This window comes from Schistocerca nitens, chromosome 4, assembly GCF_023898315.1.
Source record: "Schistocerca nitens isolate TAMUIC-IGC-003100 chromosome 4, iqSchNite1.1, whole genome shotgun sequence".
NCBI lineage: Eukaryota > Metazoa > Arthropoda > Insecta > Orthoptera > Acrididae > Schistocerca > Schistocerca nitens.
Genome location: NC_064617.1, coordinates 125,920,430 through 125,937,064, shown reverse-complemented (window position 1 = coordinate 125,937,064; position 16,635 = coordinate 125,920,430). Strand labels below are relative to the sequence as shown.

Sequence of the window (16,635 nt, the reverse complement as noted above, 5' to 3'; positions counted from 1 at the left end):
CCATTGTGTGTTTTATGTAACTACAGGATATAAACTGCATTTTATAACTACTAAAAATTAGTTGATCATGGAACTAATGTGCTTTTACGTAAACAAAGCAGTTACTATTGATATATATAGGCAAGAGTTTTCTGTTATTACTGATAAAGATACAAGTTCGACGAAGTACTGTAACGATGAAGCGATGTTTTATATAGTTTATTCCACCTTTTTGTTGAGGGAATTACCTTTTCTATCCCTATATGTCAAATTTGTATCGTTTTATTTATTTTACTACAACAGCCCTCTGTTGTACGTTGCTAATCAACAGTTTTTGAATAAACCCGAATTAAACATTGGTAATTCGATTTGCCATAAATACTGTTTATTTTCAAGTAATAGACAATAGCAACACAAAAATGTTCCCTAAGATACGCAACCCCTGTAAATTCAACGATAATAACTGAATTGCCTTTGCAATCTTCTGTATAGTGTCCTCTTTTTCAATTGGAATAATTCCTTTTGGGTAACTACAAAGCTCCTGCAAGTATTGTTTCCATATTCTCATCTTATTTTCTGTTTCCATGACCCACTAACCCTTCTCGCATCCAATCAACGTGCTTCTTGGTCACAGTCACCAAAATGACTTTTATTGGAGTGTTTGCAGTATTTACGATACTTTGTTTCCATTTCTAGCTAATAACCAGCCGATGTTTGTTCCTGTTTCTGTTAAACTTTTTTCACGTTTTCGTCAGTGCTTTCTTAATTTCAGTATTCACTATGTATGGCTGCCCCTGTTTGCCTTTTCCAATCCTAGTCCCTTTTCTGCTTATTTCATTCCTAGTGCCTTTCTGTTGCATTTGCTACCCTCTTTAAAGGCTGTCCCTTCGGTTTTCCGCACCAGTAACTCCTTGAAGCAATTTGTCACATTCTATGGTAACAACGTATAATTAAATGAAACGTGTACCTATGTTCTGTAATTCTCGGAGAAGGCATCTATTCCGAAAAATTTTGTACCAGCAGACTGCGAACAAACGTTCAGTTGAAATTTATTATGCCAACAAAACACGTTGTGCTAATAACGATCGAAATTAGAAAAATGTATATTTGTGTCAATTTCTTTTCCGTAGATAACGAGAATTTTAGTAATTATGAGTTGAAATTCAACGAAACTGAAGTTAATGAATGAAACAATGCGGTCGCCAGCTCGTGTTTGAGCAGCAGTTATAAAAGTAGTTATGTTAAATACAAATGTGAATCTACGTAAAAAGTACCGAAATTTTTGTGAACATTGACGCTCAGTTCAAGCAAGGGAGCTCGGTTAAAAATTCAAAAGCCTTGTAAACTGTCTGAAAGTTGATTTGCATTACACTGAACACTTTTCAATAACTCAAACTCGATTCATTTATTAATTGTGACACATAACGCAGTAATGATTGAGATGAGTTACTTCGCTATAACGCTTGCTATCTATAGTATTCACTAATATTTCTTTTAAATAAACAAAACTCATTATCAGAAATATTACCTATAACTGAACACTGAATCGGTCACAATCACCAGCAATGGAAACACGCAAGAAACACGCAACATACAGATAAGCGCTTAAAGTTACACAACACTATTGAAATAAATTATGTTTTATTATTTTGCCAACAAACTGGGTTAAATGATTCATGAATACGTGTTTTTTTGTCAAAAAGTTAACGAAAGCAATTAAATTTGCAAAAGTTAATCAACAGTGGCAGATAAATTGTCATGTCTCACTTTTCACTGAACTAACAATTTTCAAGATTTACTGTCTAGTTCTTTCATAAATTTAAACTGCAAGTCTTTTCTTTTAAGTTACGCCCCATTAATTTATCGTGGGAATAGGATCTTCCTATTAGTAATAATTATTTGGGGTAATTACTAACACTAACAAAAACTGAAGTTAACGAAATATCTGTCACGTTCAGTTGCTGATTCTAATACACTGGCAAGTCTTTTACACCTCTAAATTCCTGAAATGGCACAGTCTTACTTGGACGTGGAATTGCTGCAGGTACGGCGTGATGATTTGATGACGATGGTTGTTAGACAACAGGCTCTTCCTTTCACTTACGAGCAGAATTAAGTGCATTTAGCCAAACTCTACTCTTCCTCCATTAATATTTTTGAAACTCTTCTCAAGTAATTGCTGTACCTTGACTCATACCACTGCTTGTTGCATTCATAATGCCTCGCCCAACATTTTATGCCCACGAAATTCACATGCTTTCGTCCTTATACACATTCAGTCTCTCTCTCCGTCTACTTGCAACTCTAGGGTGTGCTCGCTCTCGCGTACCAATGACGTTAGTGCCATGCCGAGTTTATCTTTGGTTAGAGACTGTTATTACCATGGAGGTAAAAAAATAAGGTCGGTGGCATTACAGAATTACGCTGTACGTTGTTTTGAAGTTAGAGTGGGCGCCATTTTAAGTAGCCCAAAACATAGCAGACTGCTGTTTACAAATGCTTCCTGGTCATTATTACTGTCGTGTGCACGCAATAACTGTTTTAAATACTAACATAGTGCCAGGAAGGCAATTTCGAAAGTTTTTATGTTCTTGAATGCGTATTTACTCTAGTAATAGGACACAGGCAGAGTGACGTCACTGGGAAGTGTCACCCAGGTAACTATAGGGCAAAGAACTTGTAAAAAATAACTAGACTCACTGATGGCGCTGCAGTCGCGGGATAATTTGAACCTTCGGCTGGACGCCATTATAGTGGTTGTAATCTGATGTGTTGTGTAGTACTGTTGTTTACGAAGACCCTGATTCAACGTTGTATATTTGTTGGGACGTACATACAGTATTTGTTACTCGTAATTCTACTGTCTGTACGTTCCAATCAAAAGAAGTACAATGGTGAAGAGTCTTGCAGCGACTAATTGTACAAATAAATTCGAGAAAGGAACGAATATTACATTTCACAGGTAAGTGAATATTTTAAATTGTTTTGTATGTCAGTGCACTTGCTTAATAAATGTTTTTGTAACACGGTAGTAGTATCATGTCTGTGCATCTATTTGCAGGTTTCCTTTCTCAAAACCACAGCTGGGGTCTAGTGCAGCAGGGGATACAACCCGTCGGCTTTGAACAATGACGTCATTCCTTAGTCATAGATCGTAATGTCTTCACTTCGAGGCATAGATAATAAAGCAGTTCTGTGTTCTAATAAGCACTATCATTAAAATAATTGAATGTTAATCTAAAAGCGATCGCTTGATATTCGGTGCATCATTGAATGTGTGATTTAAGTAACTTAATTGTTTGTTTTTTATTCGTCCGGCACTTAATATTTTTCGTAATGATATTGAGGTAATGTGGATTGTGTTTTTTGGCTTTTTTTAAAAAAATATCTCACGAGATAGAATAAACTGATCCTACTTTATTCAGCAATCAATAAAAAAACTAAACTAAAACATAACAGCTTTTGCTGTTATCTTTCCATTTCGTTTTTTTACTGATTGCTTAATAAAGTAGGATCAGTTTATTCTATCTCGTGAGATTTAAAAAAAAAAAAAAACACTATTGCTTAATAAAGTAGGATCAGTTTATTCTATCTCGTGATATTTTTTTTAAAAAAAGCCAAAAAACTCTTATTACGTACTGAAGGGAGCTAGAACACTAAGAAGAATCGCTTCTCGGCTTTTGACAAGATATTGCTTAATAAAGTAGGATCAGTTTATTCTATCTCGTGAGATTTTTTTTTAAAAAAAAGGCAAAAAACAGTTATTAGGTACTGAAGGGAGCTGCTTAATAAAGTAGGATCAGTTTATTCTATCTCGTAATTTTTTTTAAAAAAAAGCCAAAAAACACTATTGCTTAATAAAGTAGGATCAGTTTATTCTATCTCGTGAGATTTTTTTTTTAAAGCCAAAAAACTCTTATTACGTACTGAAGGGAGCTAGAACACTAAGAAGAATCGCTTCTCGGCTTTTGACAAGATATTGCTTAATAAAGTAGGATCAGTTTATTCTATCTCGTGAGATTTTTTTTAAAAAAAGTCAAAAAACACTTATTACGTACTCAAGGGAGCTAGAACATTAAGAACAATCGCTTCTCGGCTTTTGACAAGATATTGCTTAATAAAGTAGGATCAGTTTATTCTATCTCGTGAGATTTTTTTTTTTTTAAAGTCAAAAAACACTTATGCTTTTGACAAGATCAATGTTTATCTCTCTCGCATTCCTTTGTTTCTCAACATTCTCCTCAGCTCTTTCATCTCTGTAATACATGCTCTCTGGCGACTTGTGACGTCATTGTTCAAAGCCGACGGGTTGTATCACCCCCCTGCTGCACTAGTCCCCACAGCTGTTACAAAAAATGGTTACACGCTGTCAGGGGGCAACATTTCCAACCGACAGAATACCATTTTATATGTTCTGATCATTTTGAAGAAAGTTGGCTGATCTGTAGTGTTTTCATGGTCTACATTAGGTTGAAACTTGATAATTTGGTCGTGAGTTGCCAAAGCACTATGCCATATATAACGCACTTCTCGTCATAAAATCTAAAGCAAGGTAGAGTCAGAAAATATCTATTAATATAGTGGGCAAATCTTCGAGTATTTTGATGCATTTTGCGTACATCTATCGTAAATGAACTACGAAAAATGCTAGGGGTCCAGTATGTAACTTTTTAGCTACGGCAGATTCCATGTAGTACGTAAGATAAATACATAAACAGTGACTAGTTGCTGTTTGTTCATAAATTAAAAAGTATATTGTAGTAACGTATTTAAATGAGGCATTATGTTTGTGACCTAACCCAAGGGAAGGCGTTTTATAACCAAAAGCGATGTATAAACATTCGAACTCCGCGCGTCAGTTTACCACTCTAATGACCGCCGGCCAGCTATTCAATTTGTCCGCTCTTCACAGTCGACCACTCGTGCGGTTGTGGGGGCCTGCTATAGGGTATGGGCGCGGCTAACCAAAGTTTATGACTAGTTAAGATGGCGGACATCTGCTTCCAGTTTGTGACGTAATGCCACCTCCCCTCTTTCTTTTACATCCATGGTTATTGCACATAGCAAAAACTCTGACTTTGCCATCGTTTTTACTACATTCTTTTACAAAAGTATTTTTAAATGATTTACAATAAATTTGCGTTACAATAGTCTACATAACTGTTACTGACAATAGAATGGCAAAATATATACATTTATTATATGACATTACTATCAAAATTGTGAAAATAAAAGACATGAAAGATATGAGGTATTGCGTTGTAGTGTTACAACATGTTCTTACAAGGGAACCTCCCCATCGCACCCCCCTCAGATTTAGTTATAAGTTGGCACAGTGGATAGGCCTTGAAAAACTGAACACAGATCAATTGAGAAAACAGGAAGAAGTTGTGTGGAACTGTGAAAAAATAAGCAAAATATACAAACTGAGTAGTTCATGGCAAGATATGCAACATCAAGGACATTGGGCACGCAGGAGCGCCGTGGTCTCGTGGTAACGTGAGCAGCTGCGGAACGAAAGGTCCTTGGTTCTAATCTTCCATCGAGTGAAAAGTTTAATTTTTTATTTTCAGTTTATGTGACCAACTCTGATGTTTTCATCACTTTTTTGGGAGTGATTATCACATCCACAAGAAAACCTAAATCGGGCAAGGTAGAAGAATGTTTTTACCCATCCGCCAAGTGTACAAGTTAGGTGGGTCGACAACATATTCCTGTCACGTGACGCACATGCCGTCATCAGTGTTGTATAGAATATATCAGATGTGTTTTCCTGTGGAGGAATCGGTTGACCTATGACTTTGCGATCAAATGTTTTCGGTTCCCATTGGAGAGGCACATCCTTTCGTCTACTAATCGCACGGTTTTGCGATGCGGTCGCAAAACACAGACACTAAACTTTTTACAGTGAACAGAGACGTCAATGAACGAACGGACAGATAATAACTATGCAAAACAAAAACAAAAAAATAAAGTAAAATTTTCACTCGAGGGAAGACTTGAACCAAGGACCTCTCGTTCTGCAGCTGCTCACGCTACCACGGGACCACGGCGTTCCTGCCCTGATAACGTCCATGATGTTGCCTATGTGGCCCATGGACTACTCAGTTTGTATATTTTGCTTATTTTTTCACAGTTCCACACAACTTCTTCCTGTTTTCTCAATTGATCTGTGTTCAGTTTATCAAGGCCTATCCACTGTGCCAACTTATAACTAAATCTGATGGGGGTGCGATGGGGAGGTTCCCTTGTTAGAAGTCTGAATTTTTGGTTGCTTCGACTCCTCCACGATTCAACGTTTAGGCTGCCTTCTCTTTAATTTCCTAAATTTCAGTTAGCATTTCATTAGTACTGGGTTATCATCATCATCAATATGAGCACACCTAAATCTTTATTTCACGAAAATATAGTCAGTCTGATTTTTTTTAATCCTCTACTATCACCTTCTCAAGTGATTATCGAAAAGTGTTTTCGCATGACCAACCCCTGCTTAGCACAGAATTCTGTTAAATTTTCTCGCCCCTCATTTCCCTTGCTAAGTTTAAAATGTCCCATTGTTTTCCATTCCGTACATCCCCACCAACGAATGCTTACCGAGCTCCCATTATAATTAAATTCTCAGCCCCCTTGGCATATTTTACGAGTTAATTAATATTAACACACGCTTCTCCAATTTCGCTGTCATCCGCACCTGCGGTTGATACGTATTTGGCTGTGGTTAAAATTTCTGTACGAAATTCATTCTGTTTCACCATGATGTCCACTATGTTTGCTACCGGTAACCCATTACTCTACTGCCTGTTTCCTTAGTCATTATCATTCCCGCTTCTGCTCCACTGCTATCTGATATAATATCGATGATCTTGTTATGTCCACTCTATAGTTCCCACTCATACGGTTATCTCACATTTTTGATTCCTAAAATATCTATCTGCATCCTTTCCATCTCTACCTTTGACTTACCTAGTGTTCCCCACCCTTTTAGCCTTCCTATAAGTGTTGTGCTTACCCTAATCACGGTTCTGATTTTGTCTGACTGATCCTCCAGGACAGTCCCTACCCGAAGGTACACGTGGGGTACACTTCACTTCCGGAATGTTTTACTCTGGCGGAAAACATTATGAAATTATTAACAGAGAACTGCATGTACGCGTAGAGATATAATATGGTAGTTTTCAGTTATTGCTACACCCAGCTTTACGATAAATTTTGCACGAGACTGGTGATGTACCTTTGCAGTTTTAATTCACAATTAAGAACGGCTCTCTCTCTTGTACCGCAGGTTCGATGCCCGGAGCCAGCATGGTGCCCGAGAACATCACGGTGATGTTCCTCAGCCCTACTACCATCAAAGTGTCGTGGGCCACCACGAGTGACGTCATGGCCGACAAGTTCGACGTCATGTACAAGCCGACTGACGCCAGGTGAGTGTAGGTCCAGATGCCCGCTTCTATGCATCTTAATATTTTCCTAGAGTATTAAGCGACCATTATATTTCAGGCGTGCAGCAGCAGTCGCCGATAAAATTTCTACATTATCATACAGAGTACAGCAGCAAGTGTCGATTCTGGGACTCAGTAGTGTGGGAAGCACTGGAAATTCGTTTGACGAGCGGTTTAATTAAAAGAGATAGCGGATTTATTCTGGATAACGCACGTAATTCGGTACTTTCTTTGATCAATTTGCAAAGATGTCACTACAGAGTAGCTTAGGGTGTCCATTCGTCCCGTTTTTCCCGGGACAGTCCCGTTTTTTACCAAAATGTCCCGCTGTCCCGAAAGTTTTTTTTGGGGACGCTCAAATGTCCCCTTTTTATGATTCCGCTTGGCTAGGGTATTTTACGCTACTGGTTGTTTGACTTTCTATTAACTGCGCAATTATTTACGCTAGGAAGCGTGTGATGACTTTCAGCATACTCCAAACACATACCGAACTAGAATGAAATTTTCACTCTACAGCGGAGTGTGCGCTGATATGAAACTTCCTGGCAAATTAAAACTGTGTGCCGGACCGCGACTCGAACTCAGGACCGAGTTCGAGTCTCGGTCCGGCATACAGTTTTAATCTGCCAGGAAGTTTCATACCAGCGCACACTCCGCTGTAGAGTGAAAATTTTATCCTAGAAACAACCCCAAGGCTGTAGCTAAGCCATGTCTCCGCAATATCCTTTCTTCCAGGAGTGCTAGTTCTGCAGGGTTCGCAGGAGAGCTTCTGTGAAGTTTGGAAGGTAGGAGGCGAGGTACTGGCAGAATTAAATCTGTGAGGACGGGGCGTGAGTCGTGCTTGGGTAGCTCAGTCGATAGAGCACTTGCCCGCGAAAGGCAAAAGGTCCGAAGTTCGAGTCTCGGTCCGGCACACGGTTTTAATCTGCCAGGAAGTTTTATGTACCGAACTGTCAAAAATCGCAAGTAATTTTAAACGCACTATAGGTTACAAATAACAACGAAGATTCTTCTCTTCTAAATCGATCCACTGAATCCGTCCTTTGGATCCAGAGATACTCTACACCACTGATACTTGCTCTCTGGCTTTCGTCACCACACTGTTAATGTTTTGCACTGTGCAATCACTGTTTCATTATGCTAAAACGAAAGTGTAATTTTAACAGTAATATAAAAAGCGACTTTCCTCCACTGGTAGTGGAGAAACTGTAGAATGTACGTTGTGCAGATCAAAACTGCACGTTGTAAAGGTAAACTTGTATGTGTATTAAATTTAGTCAATACAATATTTATGTCCCGTTTTTTTCTTCATTGTCCTAGGTTTTTCTCTAATTTATTTTAAATGTCTCCTTTTTCAATTAGAATGAAATGGACGCCCTAGAGTAGCTCCTAGTGATGCATCGATATCCCACCATGAATCGAGTGTCTAGCCACTGATTCAGTTCCTACAAAACTCTTTGCCACGGAACAACATCTCTGGCCAAGTGACAAAGCTGTCGTGTTTAAAATAACAGATGCGAGTGCTGTAGCTTCATACTGTCAGTACACTTGGAAGAAGGTGGGAAGGTATAAGGTCGAAATATCAGTTGGAGAAATGTGGGGTCTCAGCTCCCAAATATTAGATCAGTATTCGCACAGTCCAAGCCGACACTCGGTGCGGTGGCAGATGGGAGCTACCGTAAATGCTTTTTCATTTTTACAGTCTCTCCCATCAGCCACCGCACCGAGTGTCGGCTTGGACGGTCGAACAGCACCTGCTCCTGACTTGTGCTTGCCGCCAACTGTCAGCGCTTTAGTAGCATTTCGTACGAAACGGCACGATGGTCAGTTACGTGTTCCACATGGAACGAAAACAAAACATTTCACTATTTATTGATAAAGGAAATGAATTTCCTGAATAGGTCTGTGATAAATCTGCATATTGTGTGAATAAAGCCGTCTAGATCACTTAATATATTTCTTTATTAATAATTTTTTTTGCTGCTCCCACTATCAGCTCTAAAGATTAAAGGAATGTAAGGATAAGAGGTATTTGCCACACAATTAATTTTGCAACCTCTTAGTTTTTCGTATTTTGCAGCCTGCTATGAAGATGGCAGTAGCCGAAACGATTTTATAAATAAAGAAATATATAGAGCGTGACCTGGACGGCTTTCTTCCCGAAAAATTTCCGTTACGGAAGTACTGGGAGAGCAATAACTAATGTTCCTGTGTAACGCTTAGGAAGAGAGAGCCGGCCGCAGTGACCGAGCGGTTCTAGGCGCTTCAGTCTGGAAACGCGCGACCGCACACGGTCGCAGGTTCGAATCCTGCCTCGGGCATGGATGTGTGTGATGTCCTTAGGTTAGTTAGGTTTAAGTAGTTCTAAGTTCTAGGGGACTGATGACCTCAGATGTTAAGTCCCATAGTGCTCAGGGCCATTTTTTAGGAAGAGAGAGAAAGGAAGACAAAGAGAGAGAGAGAGAGCGATTTTATCAATATGGATCTGTACTGAAAGTTAGTATCTACATCTGTAGTTTGTTGACAATATCCTGAACGAGGGATCCTCATTTCTGGATCGGCTGAAACTTTGCCACCACCTCGAAAGCGAGCTGACTTCGGGTTACGAGTATTCTGTGGCTGCCTCTGTCAACATTGGCGATCTAATAGTACAGTAATTATGCGTACCGCAGCGAGGCCCTTGTAGAACTACTTGACCTGGCTGCTTGAACGGAGAATGGACATGACGTCATAGCCGGAGGCCGGCCAGAGATCGTTTACGTAGTTCGAAGTGTTTGTTATCTGTTGTTTGTCGATTATTGTATGTAATGGATCCTTATTCAGTTTATTGTGCAATCTATAGTGCATCACGAGTAACAATTAACTGGTATTTAACATGAAGAAGCTAAGAGTATTTCCTGCAGCAAATTAATTACTCTTCTCACTTAGCATCTGTGAAGCTTTTGCCGTAAACCATGTGTACATTTTGGTTGCACATATCTGAAGAACACGTTAATTTTTTTTTACAAAATTCTTCAAATGACAACTAATTGCTGTGTGCCTTACTACACTCCCAATTATAGATCGAAGAAATAGTGTTATCTCGTTCGTTTCCTGTAAGGAGGATTTTCTGTGAGCTAAATGGAATTTTCTTCACTTAACAAGCTAGTTTCTGAAGCAGAATTTCGCCTAAAGCATTTAACGGAAAACGATATTGTTCGAGAACACAGCATGATGAGCGACGACGGCAGTCAACTTACGTCACCTCGAAAACCGCCGGTGTTAGCACCATTTCAGCCATCCTACCTGTGAGTCTGCAGCTCGTGGTCTAGTGGCTAACGCTGCTGCCTCTGGATCACAGGGTCCCGGATCTGATTCCCGGCCATTTGGGGATTTTCTCTGGCCGGGGACTGTGTGTTTGTGTTGTCCTCATCATTTCGTCATCATCATCCGTAACAGTCGCTAAATTGGATTGATAAAAAATTGGACTGTGTAAAAATTGGGACTCTGTATGGGCGCTGATGACCGCGCAGTTGAGCGCCCCACAATCCAAACATCATCATCATCATCATCATCCTATTTGAGTGTCAATCTGCCAAGAAAAGGAAATGCTCTGATGTGTGTAGCAGGAATTAGAGCAATGTGATGAATTACAGTTCAGTCAGTGGTGCGACGAAATAAAAACATTCACAGGTTTCAGGAATATTCGTTATGGCTTTACTTTTTTGTTGCTGTACAGTAAGCTGACAAAATGTTTGGAAGCATATGGATTTGACTGTCAATTCTCTTGTTACAGCAGTGACTATAGTTTTATTTTTCATTTGTCTAGCTTGTGTGGCATGGACCAGACTAGTCCTCATACAAGTTTGACACATCAAAACTACTCCATTGTAAGACAGCTCAGTGATGGCTTTGAACTGTAATTACACGCATTCAGCTCTTAAAATGTCACAGTTACGTGAGTAAAATGCTCCCCTCTTACCGTAAGCAGTCTGGGGAAGAAAGCAGGAATGAATAAGTGAATTAGTTCATGTTGTTGTTGTTGTGGTCTTCAGTCCTGAGACTGGTTTGATGCAGCTCTCCATGCTACTCTATCCTGTGCAAGCTTCTTCATCTCCCAGTACCTACTGCAACCTACATCCTTCTGAATCTGCTTAGTGTATTGATCTCTTGGTCTCCCTCTACGATTTTTACCCTCCACGCTGCCCTCCAATGCTAAATTTGTGATCCCTTGATGCCTCAAAACATGTCCTACCAACCGATCCCTTCTTCTAGTCAAGTTGTGCCACAAACTTCTCTTCTCCCTAATCCTATTCAATACCTCCTCATTAGTTACGTGATCTACCCACCTTATCTTCAGCATTCTTCTGTAGCACCACATTTCGAAAGCTTCTATTCTCTTCTTGTCCAAACTGGTTATCGTCCATGTTTCACTTCCATACATGGCTACACTCCATACAAATACTTTCAGAAACGACTTCCTGACACTTAAATCTATACTCGATGTTAACAAATTTCTCTTCTTCAGAAACGATTTCCTTGCCATTGCCAGTCTACATTTTATATCCTCTCTACTTCGACCATCATCAGTTATTTTACTCCCTAAATAGCAAAACTCCTTTACTACTTTAAGTGTCTCATTTCCTAATCTAATCCCCTCAGCATCACCCGATTTTATTTGACTACATTCCATTATCCTCGTTTTGCTTTTGTTGATGTTCATCTTATATCCTCCTTTCAAGACACTGTCCATTCCGTTCAACTGCTCTTCCAAGTCCTTTGCTGTCTCTGACAGAATTACAATGTCATCGGCGAACCTCAAAGTTTTTATTTCTTCTCCATGAATTTTAATACCTACTCCGAATTTTTCTTTTGTTTCCTTTACTGCTTGCTCAATATACAGATTGAATAACATCGGGGAGAGGCTACAACCCTGTCTCACTCCTTTCCCAACCACTGCTTCCCTTTCATGCCCCTCGACTCTTATAACTGCCATCTGGTTTCTGTACAAATTGTAAATAACCTTTCGCTCCCTGTATTTTACCCCTGCCACCTTCAGAATTTGAAAGAGAGTATTCCAGTTAACATTGTCAAAAGCTTTCTCTAAGTCTACAAATGCTAGAAACGTAGGTTTGCCTTTTCTTAATCTTTCTTCTAAGATAAGTCGTAAGGTTAGTATTGCCTCATGTGTTCCAACATTTCTACGGAATCCAAACTGATCTTCCCCGAGGTCTGCTTCTACCAGTTTTTCCATTCGTCTGTAAAGAATTCGCGTTAGTATTTTGCAGCTGTGACTTATTAAACTGATAGTTCGGTAATTTTCACATCTGTCAACACCTGATTTCTTTGGTATTGGAATTATTATATTCTTCTTGAAGTCTGTGGGTATTTCGCCTGTCTCATACATCTTGCTCACCAGATGGTAGAGTTTTGTCATGACTGGCTCTCCCAAGGCCATCAGTAGTTCTAATGGAATGTTGTCTACTCCCGGGGCCTTGTTTCGACTCAGGTCTTTCAGTGCTCTGTCAAACTCTTCACGCAGTGTCTTATCTCCCATTTCATCTTCATCTTCATCCTCTTCCATTTCCATAATATTGTCCTCAAGTACATCGCCCTTGTGTAAACCCTCTATATACTCCTTCCACCTTTCTGCCTTCCCTTCTTTGCTTAGAACTGGGTTTCCATCTGAGCTCTTGATATTCATACAAGTGGTTCTCTTCTCTCCAAAGGTCTCTTTAATTTTCCTGTAGGCAGTATCTATCTTACCCCTAGTGAGACAAGCCTCTACATCCTTACATTTGTCCTCTAGCCATCCCTGCTTAGCCATTTTGCACTTTTTGTCGATCTCATTTTTGAGACGTTTGTATTCCCTTTTGCCTGCTTCATTTACTGCATTTTTATATTTTCTCCTTTCATCAATTAAATTCAATATTTCTTCTGTTACCCAAGGATTTCTATTAGCCCTCGTCTTTTTACCTACTTGATCCTCTGCTGCCTTCACTACTTCATCCCTCAGAGCTACCCATTCTTCTTCTACTGTATTTCTTTCCCCCATTCCTGTCAATTGTGTCCTTATGCTCTCCCTGAAACTCTCTACAACCTCTGGTTCTTTCAGTTTATCCAGGTCCCATCTCCTTGAATTCCCACCTTTTTCCAGTTTCTTCAGTTTCAATCTGCAGTTCATAACCAATAGATTGTGGTCAGAATCCACATCTGCCCCTGGAAATGTCTTACAATTTAAAACCTGGTTCCTAAATCTCTGTCTTACCATTATATAATCTATCTGATACCTTTTAGTATCTCCAGGATTCTTCCAGGTATACAACCTTCTTTTATGATTCTTGAACCAAGTGTTAGCTATGATTAAGTTATGCTCTGTGCAAAATTCTACAAGGCGGCTTCCTCTTTCATTTCTTCCCCCCAATCCATATTCACCTACTATGTTTCCTTCTCTCCCTTTTCCTACTGACGAATTCCAGTCACCCATGACTATTAAATTTTCGTCTGCCTTCACTACCTGAATAATTTCTCTTATCTCGTCATACATTTCATCAATTTCTTCATCATCTGCAGAGCTAGTTGGCATATAAACTTGTACTACTGTAGTAGGCATGGGCTTTGTGTCTATCTTGGCCGCAATAATACGTTCACTATGCTGTTTGTAGTAGCTAACCCGCACTCCTATTTTTTTATTCATTATTAAACCTACTCCTGCATTACCCCTATTTGATTTTGTATTTATAACCCTGTAATCACCTGACCAAAAGTCTTGTTGCTCCTGCCATCGAACTTCACTAATTCCCACTATATCTAACTTTAACCTATCCATTTCCCTTTTTAAATTTTCTAACCTACCTGCCAGATTAAGAGATCTGACATTCCACGCTCCGATCCGTAGAATGCCAGTTTTCTTTCTCCTGATAACGACGTCCTCTTGAGTAGTCCCCGCCCGGAGATCCGAATGGGGGACTATTTTACCTCCGGAATATTTTACCCAAGAGGACGCCATCATCATTTAATCATACAGTAAAGCTGCATTAGTTCATATGGAACGTAAACTAACTCACAGTGAAAAACAGTCTTCGAATTACTATCCGTTAACACAAGCATACATGTTAAATAATCACAAATTCGGGAAAGATGTATATCCAGCTAAACCAGGCAGACCTCACGTACTGAGAGACAGTGACTGTCGAACATTGTGGAACGTGGCAGTAAAAAATGGATGTTCGGATATTGCAGTTGCACTTGACGGAAGTTGGCAGAAAAGAGGACATACTTCTCTGAATGGAGTAGTGACTGCCACGAGTGTAGACACCAGTAAAGTGTTAGATGTGGAGATAATGTCAGATAATGTCTAAATATTGCAAATATTGTAAAGTCAATTAACATAAAGAAGACAACTGAGTGGCTAATTTTAGAGGAACAAGTGGTGGTATGGAAGTTCATGGAGTACAAAAAATATTTCATCGCTCTGTAGAAACAAGAGGCGTATGGTACACCAAATAGTTGGGCGATGGTGGCAGTAAGGCATACAACAATGTGGTGAACTCTAAGCCATATAGAGATGCCGTTATAAGCAAAATAGAATGCTCAAAAACGATTGAGAACAAGGCTGAGAAAACTAACTGTTGATATGAGAGGAAAAATATTAGAAGATGGAAAATTGTTGACCGGACAGGGTCGGATAATTAAAACTGAAATAGAAAACTTGCAGGTATATTATGGGCAGGCAATCAGGAGAAATAAAGAAAATCCAGAGGCAATGAAGAGAGATGTTTGAGCCATATGCTTCCTTAAGTCCTCTCTCGATGATAAGCCATGTCATTTATTGTGTCGATCAGGAGAAAATTCGTGGTGCAAAGACAATAGGGCTCAGGCAACTGGAGAATCTTTTCTCACCAGCATTCTCTTCCTGCTTCTGTTATTACAGCAATTAAACCTATTTTCAGAGACTTGGCTCATCCTGACCTTCTAAGGAAACGTCTGCATGGGCATACACAGAAACCAAATGAATGCTGCAACAGCATAATTTGAAACCGCTTCCTAAAACTGTATTTGTAGGCATGCATACAATGAAACTAGGAGTTTATGATCCTGTTATTACATTCAGTTGTGGTAATATTGGAAAGTGTTGGGTACTGAAAAAGCTGGGAATTAATCCTGCCGGCCGAAGTGGCCGTGCGGTTAAAGTCCGTGCAGTCTGGAACCGCAAGACCGCTACGGTCGCAGGTTCGAATCCTGCCTCGGGCATGGATGTTTGTGATGTCCTTAGGTTAGTTAGGTTTAACTAGTTCTAAGTTCTAGGGGACTAATGACCTCAGCAGTTGAGTCCCATAGTGCTCAGAGCCATTTGAACCAATTAATCCTGGTGAAAATGTGATCACTGGGCTGCAACATTGCGATAAAATGAGGATAGCCGAAGCAGACAGATCTGCATCTAATATGACCAAGAAAGCAAGACAAACATCCAGGAAGGTGAAAAAGAAGCTGGAAGACCTGCTAGAGGTCAAAGAAGGGCCATAATATGCAACAGGACAGTTTAATTAACTGCAAGTAACAAATGTCAAAAGATTTTCTTTACAGTCAATTTCCCGCAAACTAAAATTTTCAATAATCATACCCCATTATATAAGAAAATATCATAGATAAATGAATGAAATTTTCAGAGACTCTGCATAACATAAAAAGCCACCTCTGGTACTACATTCATTAATATTCCCCAGTTAGGAAGTACACAACAAATATTGTCTGCAGAAAAAACTTAATATTTTTGTTGATAAATTAAAAATAGTATTTCTTAAAAATTATAAAATGGATTAACTAGATTTTAGTACAGTTGACTCTATTAACATCCTGTAACAAGCAGTAAAAATATTAAGGTCCTGAATCAAACAGTTTTTTCAGAAATGGATCAAATACTTGCCTAAATTAACATGGATTAGATAGGCAGGGTGTGGTACCCTTAAATGCGGAAGGATTGAACATATTTTACAACGTTGTATACTGTTTACATATAGCAGAGGAAGAGTTAAAGTCTGTGAAAAGTCTGAGGACGATAACATTCTCGTAATCGACAGGCCTGTCCAAAGTCCCAGAACCTCGAATTACTGGAATCAGTTACAAAGTCGACTTCGCTGCAGACCCCAGCGTCCAACATCACTACCTTCTGTGGTTTCTTGTCGCTGGGAAGAGTAGGCTGCCATTCTTCTACAGACATTTAGACTCGTCATTG

General features: G+C 39.4%; 1 protein-coding gene across 2 annotated transcripts in view; it reads left to right on the top strand.

The window, feature by feature from the left end:
- LOC126252924 (fibronectin type III domain-containing protein 5-like) overlaps window positions 1-16,635 on the top strand; it is a 191,071-nt gene that overhangs the window by 58,920 nt on the left and 115,516 nt on the right. For both annotated transcript variants that reach the window (XM_049953915.1, XM_049953914.1), the window contains exon 2: window positions 7,262-7,403. In XM_049953915.1, the coding sequence (XP_049809872.1) occupies window positions 7,262-7,403 (142 nt within the window). The remainder of the gene's footprint in view (window positions 1-7,261; window positions 7,404-16,635) is intronic.